A 19,115-nucleotide genomic window follows, 5' to 3' on the forward strand; every position below is an offset into this window, starting at 1 on the left:
ATATAAATGCATTTTTATTCAATTTTTAAACTTTATTATATATCAAAGCTATGCTAATACTGTGTTTTATATGATTGAAATCATGTAAAAATATTTTATTAAATGCATTCTTTTTTGAAGAATTATTATTATATATATTGAACTTTCTTTCTTCAAATAATAAAAAATTATTAAATCTACACTTCTTCTAACAATATTTACATATACAAAAATTCAAAACGTTATTGTAGTATTATTTATACTACAAGTGTATTTTTATTAAAACTGTATCTATAGAAATAGGGAATTTATCTTAAAATTATATCTTTTTTAATGCGAATGCCTGATTCAGAAAAAATTAAAAAACTTTTAATGCTTACTTACTTTTCTCAAATATCTGTTCTTTAATTTCAGTATCAGCAGTATTATTTTGATCAATTTTGAGGATATTATTTTGTAACGTATTATTGGTCAACAATAAAATTGTATTTTGATTTTCATTTTGCTTTACATTAATAGCTTGCATGTGTTTATTCAAGAGTGTAAATTTTTTACTTTTATTTAATTGTATTTTTGATTGGGTTTGTGGAAATATATTAATGCATTTATTTTGTACTACTATACTAGTTAAAGGTTCATTATGAATATATAAGCGTTGCTCAACTTGGTTTAATAACTTTTGATCTTTTTCAAAAACATAATTTGGAGATACAATCACTCGATTCTTTATCAAATTTGTTATAACTGTTTGATAATTGCTTAATTTTTTATCTTCTTGTAATAGATAATCTTCATTTTGGTTCGCTAAGGTATCCGTAATTGATATTGTTTTATTAGTAATTTGATTAATTCCTTGCAATGTATTTAAATCTATTAAGTCTTCTGAAACAATCTCATGGGTCTCCATTTCTTGAAAAGGTTTGCAATTAAGAGTAGTAATATCACTATTTTCTTTTTCATATTTGATATGTTCTTGACTAAGTATTATATGTTTATTGCTATCTTTGTTCTTCGTTTTAATATGGGTATCTGCTTGCATTAATTTTGTTTGTTGTTTACTTACAGAATTATTGGATTCTTCATCAAAATAATTTTCAGTTTCATTAATTATTTGTATAGGATTCTTAATTTGATTTTCAGAGAACTTAAAATTTTCTTGAAATTCTATACTATTCTCATTTTCTAAGTCATTAACTAAGTTGCTATATTCTACTTTAATATATGATGGTGCTTCATTTATATTATGATAAATTATTTCAGGTTGACCAACATTATCATGACATATAATTTGATTATTTCCATCTTTAACTATTTCTAACTTAATATAAGAACCACTTTGCAACTGTGGCAGTTTATCTTCTACTTTATCTGGATATTCATCTGATAAACTATTTTCGTCTTTATTAAAAACTCTATTTTTTATAGATAATTCAGTCTCTATCGATTCAGTCTTATTTAAATGAGGTTCTGAACACACCTCGTAAGTTTCAAAACAATTTTTAATAATTTGTATTGTATCACTTGATTTCCAATTTTTATCACTATCAGTGGTATCATTATTTATAATATATTCCTCAGTTGCAGTATTTTGTAATTGGTCATTATCATTTTGACAATGCATGATTGTTTTTGTTGCAATTATGCCCTCATCTATCATGTGATCTTTATTTGTATTATTCTTTTTCTTTCTATTAGTTCGAACTTTTTGAAAATCTTCTTCCGACAGATACAGCAACTCTCCAGTAGTTGTTAGAACTTTTCCATGTCTTGTTTTTAAATGACGTTTGTAAGTGTTTCTTGTTTTAAATCTGATTAATATAAAAATATCTTTTTTAATAAAAAAGTGTTATATTATAAATATTTTTAATATATTGTATTCTACATTTTGCTTACCGTTGTCCACAATCATCACATCCAAATGGTGCTTCACCAGTATGTCTACGTCTATGTTCTCTGAAATGTGATGGATGTCTAAATTTCTTTCCACAATCAGCACATGTAAATCGCGTTTGATTTTGATGAATTAACATGTGATATTTCAAACTATGTCTTCTCGTAAAAACTGCTCTGCATATACGACACTCATATGGTTTTATTCCAGCATGACTGCGATAATGAGACACCAATGTTGTAGGTGCTGTGAAACTTCGTGGTGGATTACAAATTCGACATTCGAGATTACTTCCAGTTGGATTTCCCTTTTTCTTTATACGATCCATAAAAGCTAATGCCATTTCTCTTTCCTCTTTACTAGTACCTATAAATTTTGCTTTCCCTTTGGGTTTACTAGTTATAATTTCTGTATTTTTGTCACCATTTTCAGTTGGCCATGATATTTCTGGAAATAAACCAAAATATTTATATTACATATGAATAAAGAAAAATAAACATAAATGTATGTATTTGTATTATATAAATAAGACACACGATAATATGACACATATAAAGTATTATAGTAAGTAAGAAAATTGTATTTATTGTACCATCCGTACATTTCAATGTTTTCGGATATAATACATGTATTAAAGTATTATAAATGTTTTATCCAGTTACCTGGCAAATAAACGGTATCAGATTTTTGATTGATTTTTTCTGACAATTTTTTGTTAATACGTGGATATTCTTTCATATGAACACTATCAGCACCAACAACCATAAGTACAATCTACATAAGGAAAAAGATTGTATTTAAAAATTACACAAATTATATTTTTATTTCATATTTACTACTTACATTTTCATCTGTCACATTTTCAAGAGAATTGTTAAATGGTGATGTTTCTTTCTTGCTAGGAATTTCATCTTTTAAACGTTCAAAATAACTATGATCTCCAAGAACTTTAAAATCCATTCTTTCTGTATCTTTCTGTTCAGAATCATGTATTTTTTTTGAATTTTCTACTGTTTCAACATTTTTCTTTTTATCTAACTCATTAAAAGTAGAATCATTTAACAGAATATTTCTTAAGTAATTTGTTGATTTTTCTGTAATAACATTCTTATTCTCCTTATTTAATGTTTCCTGTGGTTTCCGTGATTGTTGCAATCTGCTTTTCTTACTTTGAGGAGTAATTTTATAATTTTTGTAACTTACTGACTTTGCAGTAAAAGTTTTATCTATAAAATATAATTTATGTTTTATAATTAATAGATAACTTCTTTCCTTATAAGCAGGTGTAAATGTTATGTTTACTTACACGCTTCTTTATTAGTTTTTAAATATTCTAAATGTTCTGCTAAATGTGCTTTAATAGACATTCTTGCTCTTCCTTCGCTTGCAAAACTAGTATATTTTTGTACACATCCAATGACAAGAGCACATGTATATGAGTATTGCCTTTTTAATTCATCACTTGTGAAAATAGAAAATTGTTTAACTAATTGTGATGCAGGCATAGAGAGAAGCTGTGGCACATTAAAGGTCAATTCATGAGCCTTCCTTTTTACATAATCTGTTTTTGACTTGCATTGTGATGGTAATAATAATTTACTACGCTTTTTCTCTGAATGTAACGTCTGAGATGCAACTTCTGCAAGCATATCTAATAATGCACCTGGACTATCATTTCCCATAATACCTAAAATGGTCATTATTGCAAAATGAAATGATTTTGTTATTATGGTATATTTTTAAAAAGTTTTTAGAAAAAATTAATATATATTCATTTCGTAAATAAAACAAACCAGTTTATATAATAAAAAATTAATAGTTAATAATTAATAAGCTTACATTTTTCATTATTTAAAATATGACTACAAATTTTGCAATGTGAAAGAATACATAAACTTATGGAATGAATTTTCGATTCTTTATTAAGGAGTTTCAGTGATATATCTTCATTTTATTCATCGTGCCAAATGTTAATATTTATTGAACAATAAATGTATAAATCTTTATTAACATTATGACATATGACGGTCTTCGAAAAAATTCTTAAATATTAACTTTGTTATTCTATAAAAATAATAAAAAATTTGTTACATTTTTAATATTGCAAAATATTAAAATACTATGAAAAAATTAATTTTTATTTTTTTACATATGGAAATCAAATTTGTTTTTCAAGCGTCATTCTAGCAGACGCCATAAGGACGCCCAGCAGACGGTTTTTCAATTCTTCTTTACTATGTTCTTAACAAAGTATGTATATTTTTTATTAATATTACTACATTCAGGAGATGATAATATCAGTTACTTAAAACGAATAAACAAATACCTCCGTTATATGAATTAGAAGCATATTCATGGTTTATTTTGGTGTTCATTATGGGATTTGTATTCGCGGCGTATCTTCATTCCACTGCCTTCTGTGCACAACAAGTTCCTTTTTGTTGCTTCCTTGTTTGCTTCCTTTCTTGTCAATCCTGAGTCCTGAGTTCAGTATTGCCAATCTGTGAAACAAAGATCTGTATACGCATGTAAAACTTGATGTAAAAATTTGTAGTTTATTTTTATATAACCGAAAATGTTACATCTCCGAAGATGGTTATTTATTTAGGTAACAGATTGTGCAATTTACAAATAAAAAATTTCTATTTTGTTATCATTTATAATTAAGTACATATTACAATATTACAGGTAATATTAAATGTAATGTAAAATTAAATATAGTCTAAATATTAAATATGAGTATCCTTTTATTTTTAATAATCATGTTTTTAATATATATTATTGTTAACCATATCTTTTTGAATAAAATATTATCTATATCAGTTTCTTTATTCAAATAAGTGATATTATATTATATCTACATAATGTCACCATTGTGTCTAATTGAACTATCTTTTCAATTGCTGTAGAAAACTCAAAATTTGTAGGTAACTATGAGTAATTTAAAGAATATATATATATACGTATTGATATAGTTATATTTTCAAGTTTGTAATTACGCGTTGTGAATTTGAGTATAATTTTAATTAATATATGTAATTTAATGTATTCTAGAATACCTTGTTTATTAGATGTTATTGTTTCTTTATTACCAACAAATATACAAAATAAATATAAATATAATTGATGTAACATTAATTACATAATACACATATATGTACACTCCGCATATATTGACACTGAGAACCATAAAACAAATCTAATAATTTATAGACACTTAAATTATAAATATAATTATAAATAAATTATAAAAATAAAATATAAATATTTATTAAAGAACTAAAATTAGGGTAAAAGATGTACAAAGCTTTTAATAGCATATCCTTAAATAATTTATTACATTAAATAAGAAGTTCCTAACCTCTCATAAAATAGAGATGTACATGTATGTATAGTAATATCTGTATTATAAAAAAAATATAGTTACATACATATTATAATTATTTATATAATCTATGTTTTGTCCTTGCAGATATTTTAGTATTTTTCTTTTTTTCATTTATATTTCAGTGTAATTTATTACAATTATCTGTTGATTCATTTTTAATTACATCAGTATCAAATATATCTTTAATAATTTCTTGCTTTTTCTTCATGTGGGATGGTAAATCAGGGAACACATTTTCTATCATTTGCTTTTTTCTTGTTACATTATGTTTTTCATAATCTTGGTTTAGAAATTCAATGTTTTCATTATTATCAATAGCTTTCATTGATGCTAATAACTTTTCTTTGTTATAATCTGTCATTTTTGTTTTTATATTGCTTTCAGACATAGTACTAACATCAGTTAATATATCATGAACTGAATCATTATCATGAGATTGTACATTGTGTGAAATCATATTAACATTTTGAAACTCATTCTTATTTAATTTATTTTTTGTTTCTAAACTATGGTTCTGTAGCAGCATATTTTCACTTAATATTCCTACTTCTGTTGTACCTACTTTGTTTATTGTTGCTTTATTTAAATTCTGTGAAGAATTTAATAAATCTTGTGTAGAAGATCTTTTTTGTGTACCATTAAAAAGAGTTTCATTCGCGTGTGATATTTTTGATTCAATATCTACTGGCTCTATATTATTAGTTTTGAATGATACGTCATGTCCATCTTTAAAATATGTTTGTAATGATGATTCATTTTTAAAATCATCTTTTTTCATACTTACATTATTAAATTCTTGTATTTTAGGTGGAGCTTGTTCACACATATAGTTTTCTATATTTCCTGAGTTTCTATATTCTGTGTGTATATCGTATTGAGCATATATGTTTTCATTTTCTACATTTTTAGTTTTTATATACATTTCATCAATTAAAGATTGATAAACATTCTGTGATTCATTTAATATATTTTTTGAAGATGTAAATTTTTCTGTTTCTTTATCAGAGTCATAATGAGCTTGATTATCATAAACAGATGAAATTAATTTGAGTGTATCATTTTGACGATTCACTGTCAAATAATGTTCAATTGATTGTTTTCTTATTTCAGATTCTATTTCTGAATCACTTACATAGGAATTTTTTCTTTCTCTTACTAAAACCCTCAATTTATTTCTATATTTACAATCAGAATCTTTTGAATCTGAAGTGTCATCTGCACTGCTAATTAATCTGAAAAATAATAAAATGTTACAATTAAATAATTATTTTAAATAAAAATAAATGCAAATCATACAAACCTTGCATGCAGTTGCTTAGAATTGTTAGTTGCATTCGTATAATTATTTTTATCATTTTCATGTTCATTTTCATTTTCGCTTTCACTACCTCCAGATGAACTGATAAAATTTTGACATTTTCGGTTGTTATATATTTTTCTAAATTTACCTGCGCTTATTTGATATTCCTTCTCCTCTTTATGTTGTTTTTCTAATTGTTCTGATTTTTCTAAACCTATTGAAAACTCTGAATTCTCGTTTATAGCTAAATCTATTTCCCTGGATTTTTCTTCTGAATTATTCAATGTATTTTTGTATGGCGATTTTTGAAGACGATATCTTCGTACTTGTTCCAAGTTTGTCATTGTTTCAGATTTTATACAGTCTAAAGTTTGATTTGAAATTATCCTTTCCTCTGTTTTGATGTTCTTTTCATTTAATTCAGATGTATGAAGCATGGGCTAAAAGTTATCAATATGAGATGAACATAATATCTATTTTCAGAAGATATAAATAGTATACACAATTATACAATAAAATTTATCTTTACCAAACTGTCTTTTTGGATATCTGTTTGCCATTTTTTGTTTTTACTTGGTATCTTTAATGGATTTGATGAGCTAGAAGAAATCACTGAATATGAAGAAATGATTAGTTTAGTATTATATTTTCCACATACCTAATATCTCTTAGGTTTGTGAGAGACTGTGTGCCAAAACGTCGATTCTTATCAGGAAACAATAATTGTCCACTATAATATAATCTTCGTTCTCTATTATCTAGTAAATTTTCTAAAGATCTTAATTTTTCTGTTGTTTCATCTAAATGTTTTTGTGTTTCTCTACGCTTAGAAATTTCTAGATGCAATTGTTGTTTTAAACTTTTAGTTTCAAGAGTTAGCTTTTTATGTAGTGTCTAATAAAATAATGAAATGTATAAATATTATGTAAGAAATCAGTTACAAATATGAGATTACCTGTATGGTATCTTGTTGTTGTTGTATTCTATGATTTAAATCAGAAACTTCTATTTGTAACTTTTCTCTCTCTCCCAAATTACGATCCTTACTAAGTTGTAATAGATGTTTATTTTGTGACTAAGGGATAATATATAACTATTGATATTTTCATTTTTTGTTTGAAAACGTTATATATATTAATATCTACCTGTAAGTGTTGAAGCTCATTTTCTTTTTCCTTTAATAAATTACATGTTTCCTTTTGTAAAGTTTTTAATTTTTTATATTTAATCTGAAGTACTCTCAATTCCTCATGATGTGAATTAATAATCCGCGGAAGTTCAGCATTTGTTCCTTCATAACGTTTTAATGCAGAATCTTGTCTTTTCTGTAATGCTCGTAATAATTTGTTTTCAGTTGCTAATTCCTGTGGAAATATATAATTATATTCAATATGCCTGTAATTAACATATACTTGTGATATATACATGAATTTTAGAAATATGTAAATTTATGTGATACAATTTGAAATCATTACATTTAATCGATAGTGAGCATCCGCCAACTGATTTTGTAGTTCTTTAATACGTAACATTTTTGCAGACAGAACTCTTTGTTCAATGTTACTCTTATTAGGTTTTGATTGTTCCAAAGAAGGACATTGTCGAACATTACTTTGATATGGTCGTACTGTATATTAAATATTAATGTTAAAATATTGTTTTAAACATCCAGGGATCATGTGGATCATGTATGTTTAAAAGACATTGATAATTACTTCATTAATTTAAACATTAAAAATAAAATATTATAAATCCTTTAATAGTAGAATAAAGTGCCTATTAATTAATGTTTTATGAATTAATGTATTAATTCTTATTGAAATTTTAATACAAACCAAGTAGAGGATGTAGGTTTTTTTTCTTATAGGAGAGATATGCTATATTTTTGTGAGATGAATTAATTTTTGTTTCCACTGATGGCCTTCCTAAGTTAGAATTTTGTTTTCTGTAAATTATACATAAGATTTCTCAAGATCTATAGTAGAAAATACAATTTAAATATATAATGAATACGTAAATGACACAAATTTGTTATATGTGAAAAAATTAAATAAAAAAAAATTAAATTGTAAAACAATATACATATATACTAAAATGTTTGTTACAGACACATCGTCAAAGTATTCAGTTCTCAATTTACATCACAAATATACATCAAAATATTTATAAAATGCTTGACACTACTATGATTACCTATTGAGATTCTTATGGGCATTAAAGTGTACTACAGGCAACGTAGGAACTTCAGTTTGCATGTTTTATTTGCAAATTCTACATCACAACTAGCATAGCTTTATAAGAACAAATTATTACATCATTATCCAAACTTATTCAAGACTAATCAGCATCCATAGTTGTTTTTAACCGGTTTCCAAGGTAACCAATGCACAACATTTCTCTAATCAATGTTGTTTAGAGTTATATGTATTTAAAGAAATCTGTTCAAATGAAAATACTTAAAAACATATTTTTGTAAATGACAAATGCATGTATATATATAAGGAATGAAATATTTCAATTTTATTTAAAAATATTTATATATCGTATATTACTATTTTGTGATAAATCTATATACAGGGTGGTTGGTAACTGGTGGTACAAGCGGAAAGGGGGTGATTCTACACGAAAAAAGAAGTCAAAAATATAGAATAAAATTTTTTTTTCTTTTTAGAAAAATTTTTCCAACGAGACGTGATAAAGTGCACGCGTACCAAACGAAAATTCAAAGTCGATTTTCTCGAAAACAAAGCCTCAAACGAAAAATTTTTATTCTATATTTTCGACTTCTTTTTTCGCGTAGAATCACCCCCTTTCCACTTGTACCGCCAGTTACCAACCACCCTGTATACATAGAATAAAGAGGAATAGTAATAATAATAAATTTTTACTTATCTTTTTATTTTCGTTCTATCGACTATACTTTTCAAACATTAATTGTGATAATAATTATACTTTGGAAATTTAACCACAGACTTGTAATTGTGTAACAAATTAAAAATATTATATATAATGCACATGTATATTATTATGTTACAAATTTTTATTATTACAAGTAATTTGCCTAATTTACCATTGCTAGTTGCATTTACAATAATACATTTATAATAATACATTAAATAATAAATATTTAATCTTACGTAATATTAATTTTGTATTAAAACTGGGAAATGTTCAATTAGAATCAAATCGACTTTTTGGAAATATTTTTGGTTCATTTTGATAGATTACGATAAACAAAAAAAATTATAGAAATAAGAATCTATTGTTTAGATATATATAGACTTCTCAGTATGTTCAAATGGTTAATTTCAAGTTCAAGATTGTATGACATTATTACCTGTGCATTATACAATTTCTGTTTCAAACTCCTGGAGTTCTACAGTTATTATCTTTTTCTTGACTAGATTTGAGCATTCCTATGTGTTGTGTTTCCCACAATTTGCAATATAAAGAATTTGGCACAGCTAATAAAGAGTCATGTGTTCCTCTTTCAATCAAACTACCATTATCTAATACAAAAATTTCATCTGAATCCATAACAGTGGATAATCGATGGGCTATAACAATGGAAGTCCGGCCAATAGTTGCTCTACGTAATGCTTCAAGAATATTCTGAAAGTATGTTATCAGAGTTAAATATTTATAGTAATAACATTTAACATATAATAGGAACTTACATGTTCTGTAATAGAATCTAGAGATGATGTGGCTTCATCAAAAATTAATATTGGGCTATTTTTTAAAATTGCTCTAGCAATTGCTACTCGTTGCTTTTCACCACCACTTAACTTTAAACCACGTTCTCCAACAGGTGTATCATATCCTTTTGGCCATTTAAGAATGGAATCATGTAAATTTGCCATTTTGGCAGCTTCAAAAACATCCTCCTTACTTTTAGATAAATTACCATAATGAAGGTTGTAAAAGATACTTTCATGAAAGAGAACAGTGTCCTAGAATAATTTGTTGATTTTAATATTTTAATTATATGTATATTACTAAATCTTTTTTTAATTAAAATTTATGATTTAAGTTGATAATAAATGATAAAATTACCTGAGGAACAATTGCTATTGATTTTCTTAAGATATCTAAATCAATGTCTCGAATATTATGTCCATTTATAAAAACAGCTCCAGAGTGTGGTTCAAAAAATCGGTATAACAATCTTACTAATGTTGTTTTACTAAAAAGCATATATTATTAATCAATACTTTACTTTTTTAAAAATTATGTATATTATATTTAAAACTTACCCACAACCAGATCCGCCAATAATAGCTATCTTTTTACCACTTGGAATAGTAAAATTAATATCTTTAAAAATAGGCTTGCCTTCAACATAGTGAAAGCTAATGTTTTTAAATTCAATATCCGAATTCTTTGAAGTTATATGAAAGTGCGTTGCATTCTCTTTAGACTGGTATTATATCATAAACTGTATTAATTACTTATAATCAATAAATCTTAGAAAGTATGTATAAGTACCTTAATAGCAGTATTCATTGCCATCAAAGTAAACATAGTTTGCATATCGATGAGAGCTTGTCTAACTTCACGATATACTGAACCCAAAAATCCTAAGGGAACTGATAGTTGGAATAAAAGACCATTAACCATTACTAAGTCTCCTACTGTCATGGTACCTACATTTAAATATTACATTAAAATTTACACTTTATGTTATGTACATTGTAAACATTAAAAAATTACCCTCTATAATATTATTAGATGCTAGTACCATTATTAAACTAAGTGCAGCGCTAAATATAGCATTTTGTCCAAAATTTAGCATTGCTAGACTTGTACTTGTTTTAAGTGATGCAATTTCATATTTCTTCAACGATTCGTCATATCTTTCAGCTTCAAATTTTTCGTTATTAAAATACTAACATAAAAGATATAAAAATAAATTATTTATACAGTACAAATATTAAAATTGTATGGAAATATAGATATCGTAATTGAAGGATTTGTAGCAAGAAGGAGGCAGCTCTACTTTTTTTCATTTCGTTTCATTAAAAAAAATGTGATCTTAGACTTAGTGGAAAAAGGAATTAGCTCTAAGTAAAGAGGCACAACTAAATACATTGAGAATGAATTTGAACAAGTAAAAATGTTCAATATCAAAAAACAAACATTTATAACAATGAATAATCTTCAATCAACATATAAAAACTTCTTACCATTAAAAGTTTCAAAATATAAAGGCCCGTTAGAACTTGCAAAGAAGTACGTTGCAGAAAATAAGATATGGTTCTATAACAAAACCAAAAAACTTCAGACAATAGGCTTCTGAGAGGATAAGTTATTTGAAGATGATTCTACACCATATACTTCAAATATCATTCTTTTTAAATGCATTAATCATTATAGTCATGATTATAATAAAATATAATCTCTTTTTAAATTTCTTTAATTCTTTTAGTAATTTACTATTTTGTTCCTATTTTTGGCACAAAAGGAAAGTAGCTCCAATATTGAAAATCATATTTATTGAACAATAAGAAACGTATAGATTTTATATTTAGTCTAAGAGTACATTAACATGTATATAGATTGACCATAAATTTATATATTTATATAAAGTGAAGCTGCCTCCTTCTTACAGTAACCCATTCAATTGTAAAAATGAATAAAGTACAAAATATACCTTTACTGTTTCATAATTGATAAGTGAATCTATTGCTTTATTACTTGCTTCATTTTCTGCTTGATTCATAAAAATTCTAAATTTCGTTCGCCATTGAGTAATAGCCAATGTGAATAATGCATAAATTCCAACACAACTAAGAGCAATACTTGCATATTCTGCTCCACATTTTAAATATAAGACTGTACTAACTAATGATAATTCAAAGACAGTAGGAATAATATTAAATACCATAGCATTTAATACAAAATTTATACCACGACTCCCTCTATCTATTGTCTACAACAATTTGTATTGAATAAATGATTATTTCAAATAATAAAAATAGGAATAATAAAATTATCTTACTTTAGATAATGCTCCAGTTTGTCTACCTAAATGAAAAGCCATGTCTAAATTATGTAAATGCAAGAATACATTTTTAGCTATTTTACGAATAGAATGATGAGCAACTTTTGCGAATACTGCATTTCTCAATTCACTAAATCCAGCTGCACCAGCACGTGCTATTCCATCTGTTTTTCAATATGATAATATTAATAGAAAATATCTACTCTCAACAACTTATAAATCAGAAAGAATATTCTTTTTATAATAATAATTTATATGATTTTTGTACATACATCCAATAAGTAATGATGTTGCTACTGTTGCAACCGTATCTGATCCAGTTTCTAGACTTAAAATGGCATTACCAGTAGTTGCCATGTGTTGGGTATTAAGAGTATCTATTGCACATTTAAAAATGAAAGGAACGCCAACATTTAGAGCTTTTGCACCAACAAGTAAACCCATGGCTATTTTAACTCTTCTTCGAATATCTGGATCATCCTATGAATAGATATAGCTATATTATTACAATATTAATTAGGTTTCTAAGATAACTTACTTTTGGCCAAATATATTTAAGCATTGCTCTAATCATATTTGCAGATTTAATTGCCTCCCTTTCTTGAACATCAATACATTCATGGCTTAAACTAGATACACCAGGATGAAAACAATTTCTTTTTTGTTGTCCTGATTTTCCCCCAGTAAATCCAGGTATTACCAATGGAAATTTAACAGAACTTATAATAGATTTCTTTTTCTGTGTACGATCAATTACATTTCCACTGCAACACTATAAAAATAATTAAACTTGTATTGAACATTAATAAAAAATATTATTAAACATTTTAAAGATTCCTTAGATACTATTAATAATTTGTCAAATGCAAAAATATTTTGTTCAAAATTATAAATAAATGAAGATATATCTTATTTCACATGGTAGAAAAACAAATAAAATGTAATGAATAATGCTATTGTTTTTATTAAAGTAGTGTAAAGGTATAAATTGTTTGAATATGAGTCATACAAAACTCAAAATAATCAATTCTATCAAAATCATTTGGTACCTGAAACAGAAATCTAATCATGTATTCTGGAAAAATTAAGAAATTCTCAGTACATATTAGTTTATTAATTTATATAGTTTATAAACTTAGTTTCTAAATGACTCGTTTACAACAAACATTCTCCTATATATATATTACAAATTATATCTTTATGTTATCAATTATATATTTTCATCAAATTAATGAAATGTACATAGACTGTTATGTGATTCATTTAATATTGTAATATATTCTTCTACAAGATTTATTGCAATTGAAAAACATTGTGTATAATATTTCAGTTTTTTCATAGTAGTCAAATGATTTAATAGTCCATTTTTTTTCAAATTTAAAATTGGTTTTGCTATATTATATGCATCTATTATATCCTCTGACATAAATAAATTTCCATATAATTTTGCATTCCAATGATCTTTCTGTAATTTTGTATTCATTATGAATAATGTACAGAGTGCATTATAATTTAAACCATCTCTTGTAAATGCCATGTTTTGTTGTAAATTATTAGAAATAATGAAATCCAATTTAAATTTTGGGACATCAAAACAAACTTTTACATCAGAAATATCAAAATAAATTTCATCTAATGGATTATCTGATATAAAAAAGCCATAATGGACATATAATTTAAGACTATTATGTGCACCATAATTGATAAAAACTTGTGATCCTAAATTAAATGAATTTAAGGTAGCAATTTGGTAAAATTTATTCCCATTTTTATTTGTAACTACAGATGCATGTGTTATGGTATGTATATTATGATTAAATAAGTCTAAAAATGGTGCTAAGGCTAAATTATTTGGTTGTTTTATATTAATAGTAATATCTCGATTTTTCTCAATTTCAGCTGCATCTATGTATACAGCTCTTGTATTAACAATATAATATGCCCATTTGTATTTTGCAAATGTAATTATTTTCTTAAGATGTAAGTTGCAATGAGGACAATGAGATTCTCTATTTAACTTCAAATTATTCATAGATCTAATTAATAATCGAAAATCATTATGTATTTTATGGAACTCATTCATATAATCTGTAATTAATGTTGGTAACAAATTCTTTTCTTTTTGTGTACAAAAATCTGGATTTGTTAGATTTCGTGGTAAACTATTAATATAGTGATACCATTTTGAAGCACTTTCTAAATGTGATTCGTACAAAATAAATACAGCTAATAAACATTGAGCACTATAATGTTCAGTGTTTGAAAATAAAACACTGACATTGCTTTGAGATAATGTACATGTTGTTATTAAGATTTCATAAGGTAGTTTGATCAATATATCATTAACTTTAATGTCTTTTAATGTTTTTAATCCTCGTCCTGTAATAAGAAAGTTAAATGGAACAAGATCATAAACTGATGAACAGTTCTTTGTTAATAACCAAGATCTAAGATGCATCAAACTGTCTTCTGTATTTTCTGCTATTTCTTTATTTAGCTTCTTCTTTTGATGACGTTTTCTTGAAGTTCTACCCATTATGTAAATGTTATATCTGCAGAAGCAATAAAGAAATGCTTTGAAATAAATACCTGTTTAATTAACATTACTTAACATGTTATATGTTATTTATTTATTATTAATTAATAAACATTTAACTAATTTCCATGATTTAAACTTGATACAATAATAATTGGAGAATTAGTAAACACCCAATATTTCAAAAAAACATTGTTATAAATCCTTGATTAATGTTTATAATATTTTATGAAGGTAGAATATGTAAATTAAAAATATTACCCTAATTCCAATGGCAGGGTATATTAGAGTACGTGTCAAAATGTGAGATAAAACTTCTTCGCGATAAGTAATTTGTCTTCGTGATTTAATTGAACACGTTACAAATGATCTGGTCCAGAGATTATTTTCATTATATCCAGTCCGTAACATGCGACGACATAGAATAATACTTAACATTATGTTAGAAATATTTATTCACAAATGGCAATACAAAAGCAAAATTCACAAATTAGATTATTAGATCATGATAAAAATACAAATCTAATAACCCACACCGGCTATTGGCTATACAAGTGTGCTATTATATATGCATTTAGAGTCTCTGATTGAATATACATATATGTACTATCAGAGAGAGATACTATCCATCTACCATTTATATGTTCAACATACGTACAAGTAGTATGTAGGTAATATCAGAGAGGGAATTCCTCTCTGGTAATATTTAGAAAGGTAATGCTAAGGATTAAGATGGTATTTTTATTAGATTATATGATTTATATTTACACATGATTGCCTTCATACATATACCTATGATACATCTTTTCTTTTCTGAACCAAATTGACTAAAGTTACATTACATTTTATATTAAAATGAACATTAAATCATATATATGTAATTTAAACAATATTTTTTAACTTTCTTAAGAAGATACATTTGATACCTATATAATTTGACAAAACAATTTTACAGTTTCAATTTCAGTTTATTTCCTTCTCCGGCATGTATCGAATACTTACGTTTTCAATCCTAAAAGTACGTTATTCTATCTGGAGATGGCGTTTAGGAGAGTTGTTTGCTCTCATTTTGTTTCGATGAATACAATCTTTAATGTGCAATTCCCTGCTTCATATTACGATTGCTACGTATATTGACACAGGAATTCATATAATGATTGAGTGCAAACTTAGTTGCTTCCGGGGAGCGGGAGACAAAGTTATGTGATAATTAGAGCCGCATTGATCATTAGTCACTCACTCAATGATGTATATCAGAAGGGGAAAATAAATCAGTTAACTAGTTATACTAATTCATTTTTACTTGATAAGAATAAGATTGCGCTTGCGCAATCACAACCAATCATCTATGCGGCCCTACGTATCACGTTCTCTGCTCCCCCGAAACAGCATCACCACCGTTAGTTATTGCTCGGTCATCGGTCTCCATAGAGCTATGCCCATATCTATATCTTTATATTATAATTTTCTCAATCTTTAATCCTTAGTAACTTTCTACGTTACTTCATTTTTCTTTATATTCTCGGTGTTTCATTTCCATATTTCTATTGCATTACATTTGTACTTTTCCGCTTATTGTTTTGTTTTCTTAACTTATACAATATAAAATTAACAATTTCATATAACTGCATAATTGTGGATAAGTTTAAATACCATGAGAATAGACATAATATAGAAACGTTTCTGCAACACTAATTTCATCCTAATTCTCTACATATTCTCTCTACATACTCTTTGCATACTAAACCATAGATATAGGAGTACGATCCATGATTAAAACATTACCTTCTTATATAAAAGAATTCATGTACATTGCTCTATTTAACGATCTCAATAAAATGTATTATAAAACCATGTACAAATATATAAGATATATATTTGTTTAATGACTTTCCATGATGAAAAATGAATAACTTTTTATACCTGAAGACAAATCACATGATATCTTTTAAGAATAAGGTCAAAAGTGAAAGCCTGAAATGTTAATCATGTGCGTTATACCTGTTGAATGTGTGACTAATGTTAATGTCGAGAGAAAACAAATTCCACGGGTGTGTGCAGTACAAAAATGTCTACGAACAAAATTACATTTAATTTATTGAGAAACAGAAATATAACCAGAGGAATCTTATGCAGTGATCATAATGTGAATTGTGAAAGACAAAGAAATATGCACATTTCTACACAAAACAGATTCCATTTACATCAATCCAACCAGGTTGAAGCAAAGCTTACAGGAAGTCAAAAGCCAGATTGGAACAGAGCTGTTTCAGAAGCAGAGAAAATTGTTGGATATCCAACATCATTTTTAAGTTTACGGTGGCTCTTAAGCGATGAAATAGCAAATGTAGCTTTGCACTTGAGAAAACTAGTAGGATCCAATCATCCTTTGTTAAAAACAGCCAAGTAAGAATTTTATTAATGTATTTCTTATAAACCTACAGTACTATTAGTTCTTCTCTATATTAACATTTATTTAAATTTATTATAGAAGTGTTATTTATAATGGACGTAACAACATGCAAGCATGGGGTCTTATTGTATTGTTAATTTCAAAAGCTGCTGGTCATTTAGGCGTAGATGATATGGAGGAAGACAAAGCTGCAGGTGTATTACACAGGTACTTATTATAGCTCTTAATAATATAAAATTTTAAAGCATCATAAATTTGTAACAAAAATAATATTAAACGAATTTTTATTTAGTCAAAGAGCTTTAGCAGAAGTAACTGAAATGATACGTACTAGTCATCTTGTTCACAAAGGTTTAGTAAATATAGAATCTGATGTTTATCTAGAAACATCAGAATTGAATGATATGAATTTTGGTAATAAAATTGCACTACTAAGTGGGGATTATTTATTAGCAAATTCTTGTGCTGAATTAGCAAATCTTCGCAATCAAGATGTGTGTATAAAAATTAGATAGTTTGATTTATATAAATTATTTGTATTATATTTTATATTATAATCACATTTAGATTGTTGAATTAATGTCAAGTGCTGTGAGAGACTTAGCAGAGGCAGAATTTGTAGGACGTAGAGATAACCAAAATAATCCTTTACCTTCTATACCACCTGAAGATCGTAAAGATTATGCAGTAAAGGAATGGACTCTTAGAAATGTTTTAAGTGCTGGTGCCTTATTAGGAAAATCTTGTAAAGGTGCATTAAAATTAGCAGGACACAACAATGAAATACAGGAACAAGGTTACAATTTTGGAAAACACTTAGCATTGGCTTGGCAAGCTTGCTTAGATTTAGGTCCATTTATTACAAAAGATCAAAATGTAACATTCAATCTATGTTCTGCACCAATTATGTTTCATATTGAACATGACCCATCAATTTTGACAGAAATTGATAAAGGTTTGGAATCTGTAAATAATGTAGACTATGTTAAGGTAAGCATATTAAATGTAAACATATTTTTGAATGTGCAATAATTTGTTTTCCATTTATGACATAAATCATTTTAACAATTTAATATGCAGATTCATAAAATTGTTATGATGGGACCTGGAGTAGAATTAACAAAACAATTACAGAAAAGACATTCACAAAGGGCAATGGAAGTTTTAAGTGTATTTGAAAAGAATGATGCAAGAACAGCATTATATAATATTATTGCAGCTATGGGGGATTTCTGAACAACAATTTCAATTAAAAAGTAATATATTTTATATAATTGCCCAAAGATCAGTTTGAGGACTCCGTCCTATTTTAAGTTTTCAGTTTTAATATACTTATGAAATTTATATTTTCTCTATATTATGAACAAAATATTATTTAAATTGCAATATATATATATATAATTAAGATAAAATATGTATAATATATATAATAAGATTGTTACATTTTATAATAAACAAATGTTTAAACAAATGTGTTATTCACATTTAATACCCAATACCGTATTTATTTTTATTATTATTAATTTACTATTTGATACACATATTTACGAAGAAACGATGTATTTGTGTACATAAGCTAATAATATTCCAATTTCTAATAAATT

At 26.2% G+C, this 19,115-nt stretch overlaps 4 protein-coding genes across 8 annotated transcripts; 1 reads left to right on the forward strand and 3 right to left on the reverse strand.

Moving 5' to 3' along the window:
* Window positions 1-190: 190 nt before the first annotated feature.
* On the reverse strand, window positions 191-4,492 carry LOC117230191. The gene is made up of 6 exons (XM_033487337.1): window positions 4,197-4,492; window positions 3,177-3,557; window positions 2,714-3,096; window positions 2,533-2,644; window positions 1,873-2,317; window positions 191-1,787 (listed from the first exon to the last, which is right to left on the reverse strand). Exons 1-6 carry the CDS (start codon window positions 4,243-4,245, stop codon window positions 356-358), a joined length of 2,802 nt encoding a protein of 933 aa, XP_033343228.1. The 5' UTR covers window positions 4,246-4,492; the 3' UTR covers window positions 191-355.
* A 669-nt stretch (window positions 4,493-5,161) lies between these two features.
* Window positions 5,162-8,885, reverse strand: LOC117243472 (uncharacterized protein PFB0145c). Its single transcript, XM_033510985.1, has 9 exons — window positions 8,752-8,885; window positions 8,394-8,503; window positions 8,034-8,185; window positions 7,704-7,922; window positions 7,514-7,633; window positions 7,217-7,452; window positions 7,088-7,157; window positions 6,559-6,998; window positions 5,162-6,490 (listed from the first exon to the last, which is right to left on the reverse strand). Exons 1-9 carry the CDS (start codon window positions 8,811-8,813, stop codon window positions 5,377-5,379), a joined length of 2,523 nt encoding a protein of 840 aa, XP_033366876.1. The 5' UTR covers window positions 8,814-8,885; the 3' UTR covers window positions 5,162-5,376.
* LOC117243473 (ATP-binding cassette sub-family B member 7, mitochondrial) lies at window positions 8,802-16,236 on the reverse strand. 5 transcript variants are annotated; one of them, XM_033510987.1, is made up of 13 exons: window positions 15,360-15,499; window positions 14,841-15,114; window positions 13,101-13,334; window positions 12,835-13,042; window positions 12,560-12,726; window positions 12,212-12,490; window positions 11,272-11,446; window positions 11,047-11,204; window positions 10,815-10,978; window positions 10,615-10,744; window positions 10,236-10,511; window positions 9,896-10,170; window positions 8,802-8,996 (listed from the first exon to the last, which is right to left on the reverse strand). In XM_033510987.1, the coding sequence occupies exons 2-12, from the start codon at window positions 15,096-15,098 to the stop codon at window positions 9,919-9,921; spliced, it is 2,301 nt and encodes a 766-aa protein (XP_033366878.1). In that variant the 5' UTR covers window positions 15,099-15,114; window positions 15,360-15,499; the 3' UTR covers window positions 8,802-8,996; window positions 9,896-9,918. The 5 variants fall into 5 exon arrangements, with proteins under 5 accessions (XP_033366878.1, XP_033366877.1, XP_033366882.1 ...); XM_033510986.1 differs by lacking the exon at window positions 8,802-8,996 and having other exon boundaries at window positions 9,584-10,170; XM_033510991.1 differs by lacking the exons at window positions 8,802-8,996; window positions 14,841-15,114; window positions 15,360-15,499 and adding an exon at window positions 16,101-16,236 and having other exon boundaries at window positions 9,584-10,170.
* Window positions 16,237-16,341: 105 nt separating this feature from the next.
* Window positions 16,342-18,979, forward strand: LOC117243474 (decaprenyl-diphosphate synthase subunit 2). The gene is made up of 5 exons (XM_033510992.1): window positions 16,342-17,504; window positions 17,590-17,718; window positions 17,804-18,005; window positions 18,079-18,501; window positions 18,592-18,979. The coding sequence occupies exons 1-5, from the start codon at window positions 17,167-17,169 to the stop codon at window positions 18,745-18,747; spliced, it is 1,248 nt and encodes a 415-aa protein (XP_033366883.1). The 5' UTR covers window positions 16,342-17,166; the 3' UTR covers window positions 18,748-18,979.
* The last annotated feature ends 136 nt before the right edge of the window (window positions 18,980-19,115 follow it).

Source organism: Bombus vosnesenskii, unplaced genomic scaffold, assembly GCF_011952255.1.
Source record: "Bombus vosnesenskii isolate JDL3184/JDL3185 unplaced genomic scaffold, Bvos_JDL3184-5_v1.1 scf7180000013266, whole genome shotgun sequence".
NCBI lineage: Eukaryota > Metazoa > Arthropoda > Insecta > Hymenoptera > Apidae > Bombus > Bombus vosnesenskii.

Bases quoted from the DNA above. Each gene is read 5' to 3' on its own strand.
- LOC117243473 (XM_033510987.1), bottom strand. From the start codon at position 15,098: ATGGGTAGAACTTCAAGAAAACGTCATCAAAAGAAGAAGCTAAATAAA. The intron at 13,043-13,100 runs GTAAGTTATCTT...ATCTATTCATAG, and splicing joins TTAAATATATTTGGCCAAAA to GATGATCCAGATATTCGAAG. The intron at 10,171-10,235 runs GTAAGTTCCTAT...ACATACTTTCAG, and splicing joins TAGATTCTATTACAGAACAT to AATATTCTTGAAGCATTACG.
- LOC117230191 (XM_033487337.1), bottom strand. From the start codon at position 4,245: ATGAACACCAAAATAAACCATGAATATGCTTCTAATTCATATAACGGA. The intron at 2,645-2,713 runs GTAAGTAGTAAA...TTCCTTATGTAG, and splicing joins AAAATGTGACAGATGAAAAT to ATTGTACTTATGGTTGTTGG. The intron at 1,788-1,872 runs GTAAGCAAAATG...TATATTAATCAG, and splicing joins TGTGATGATTGTGGACAACG to ATTTAAAACAAGAAACACTT.
- LOC117243474 (XM_033510992.1), top strand. From the start codon at position 17,167: ATGTCTACGAACAAAATTACATTTAATTTATTGAGAAACAGAAATATA. The intron at 17,505-17,589 runs GTAAGAATTTTA...AATTTATTATAG, and splicing joins CCTTTGTTAAAAACAGCCAA to AAGTGTTATTTATAATGGAC. The intron at 18,502-18,591 runs GTAAGCATATTA...TTTAATATGCAG, and splicing joins ATAATGTAGACTATGTTAAG to ATTCATAAAATTGTTATGAT.
- LOC117243472 (XM_033510985.1), bottom strand. From the start codon at position 8,813: ATGCAAACTGAAGTTCCTACGTTGCCTGTAGTACACTTTAATGCCCAT. The intron at 8,504-8,751 runs GTAATCATAGTA...TATAATTTACAG, and splicing joins GCCCATAAGAATCTCAATAG to AAAACAAAATTCTAACTTAG. The intron at 6,999-7,087 runs GTAAAGATAAAT...GATAACTTTTAG, and splicing joins ATATCCAAAAAGACAGTTTG to CCCATGCTTCATACATCTGA.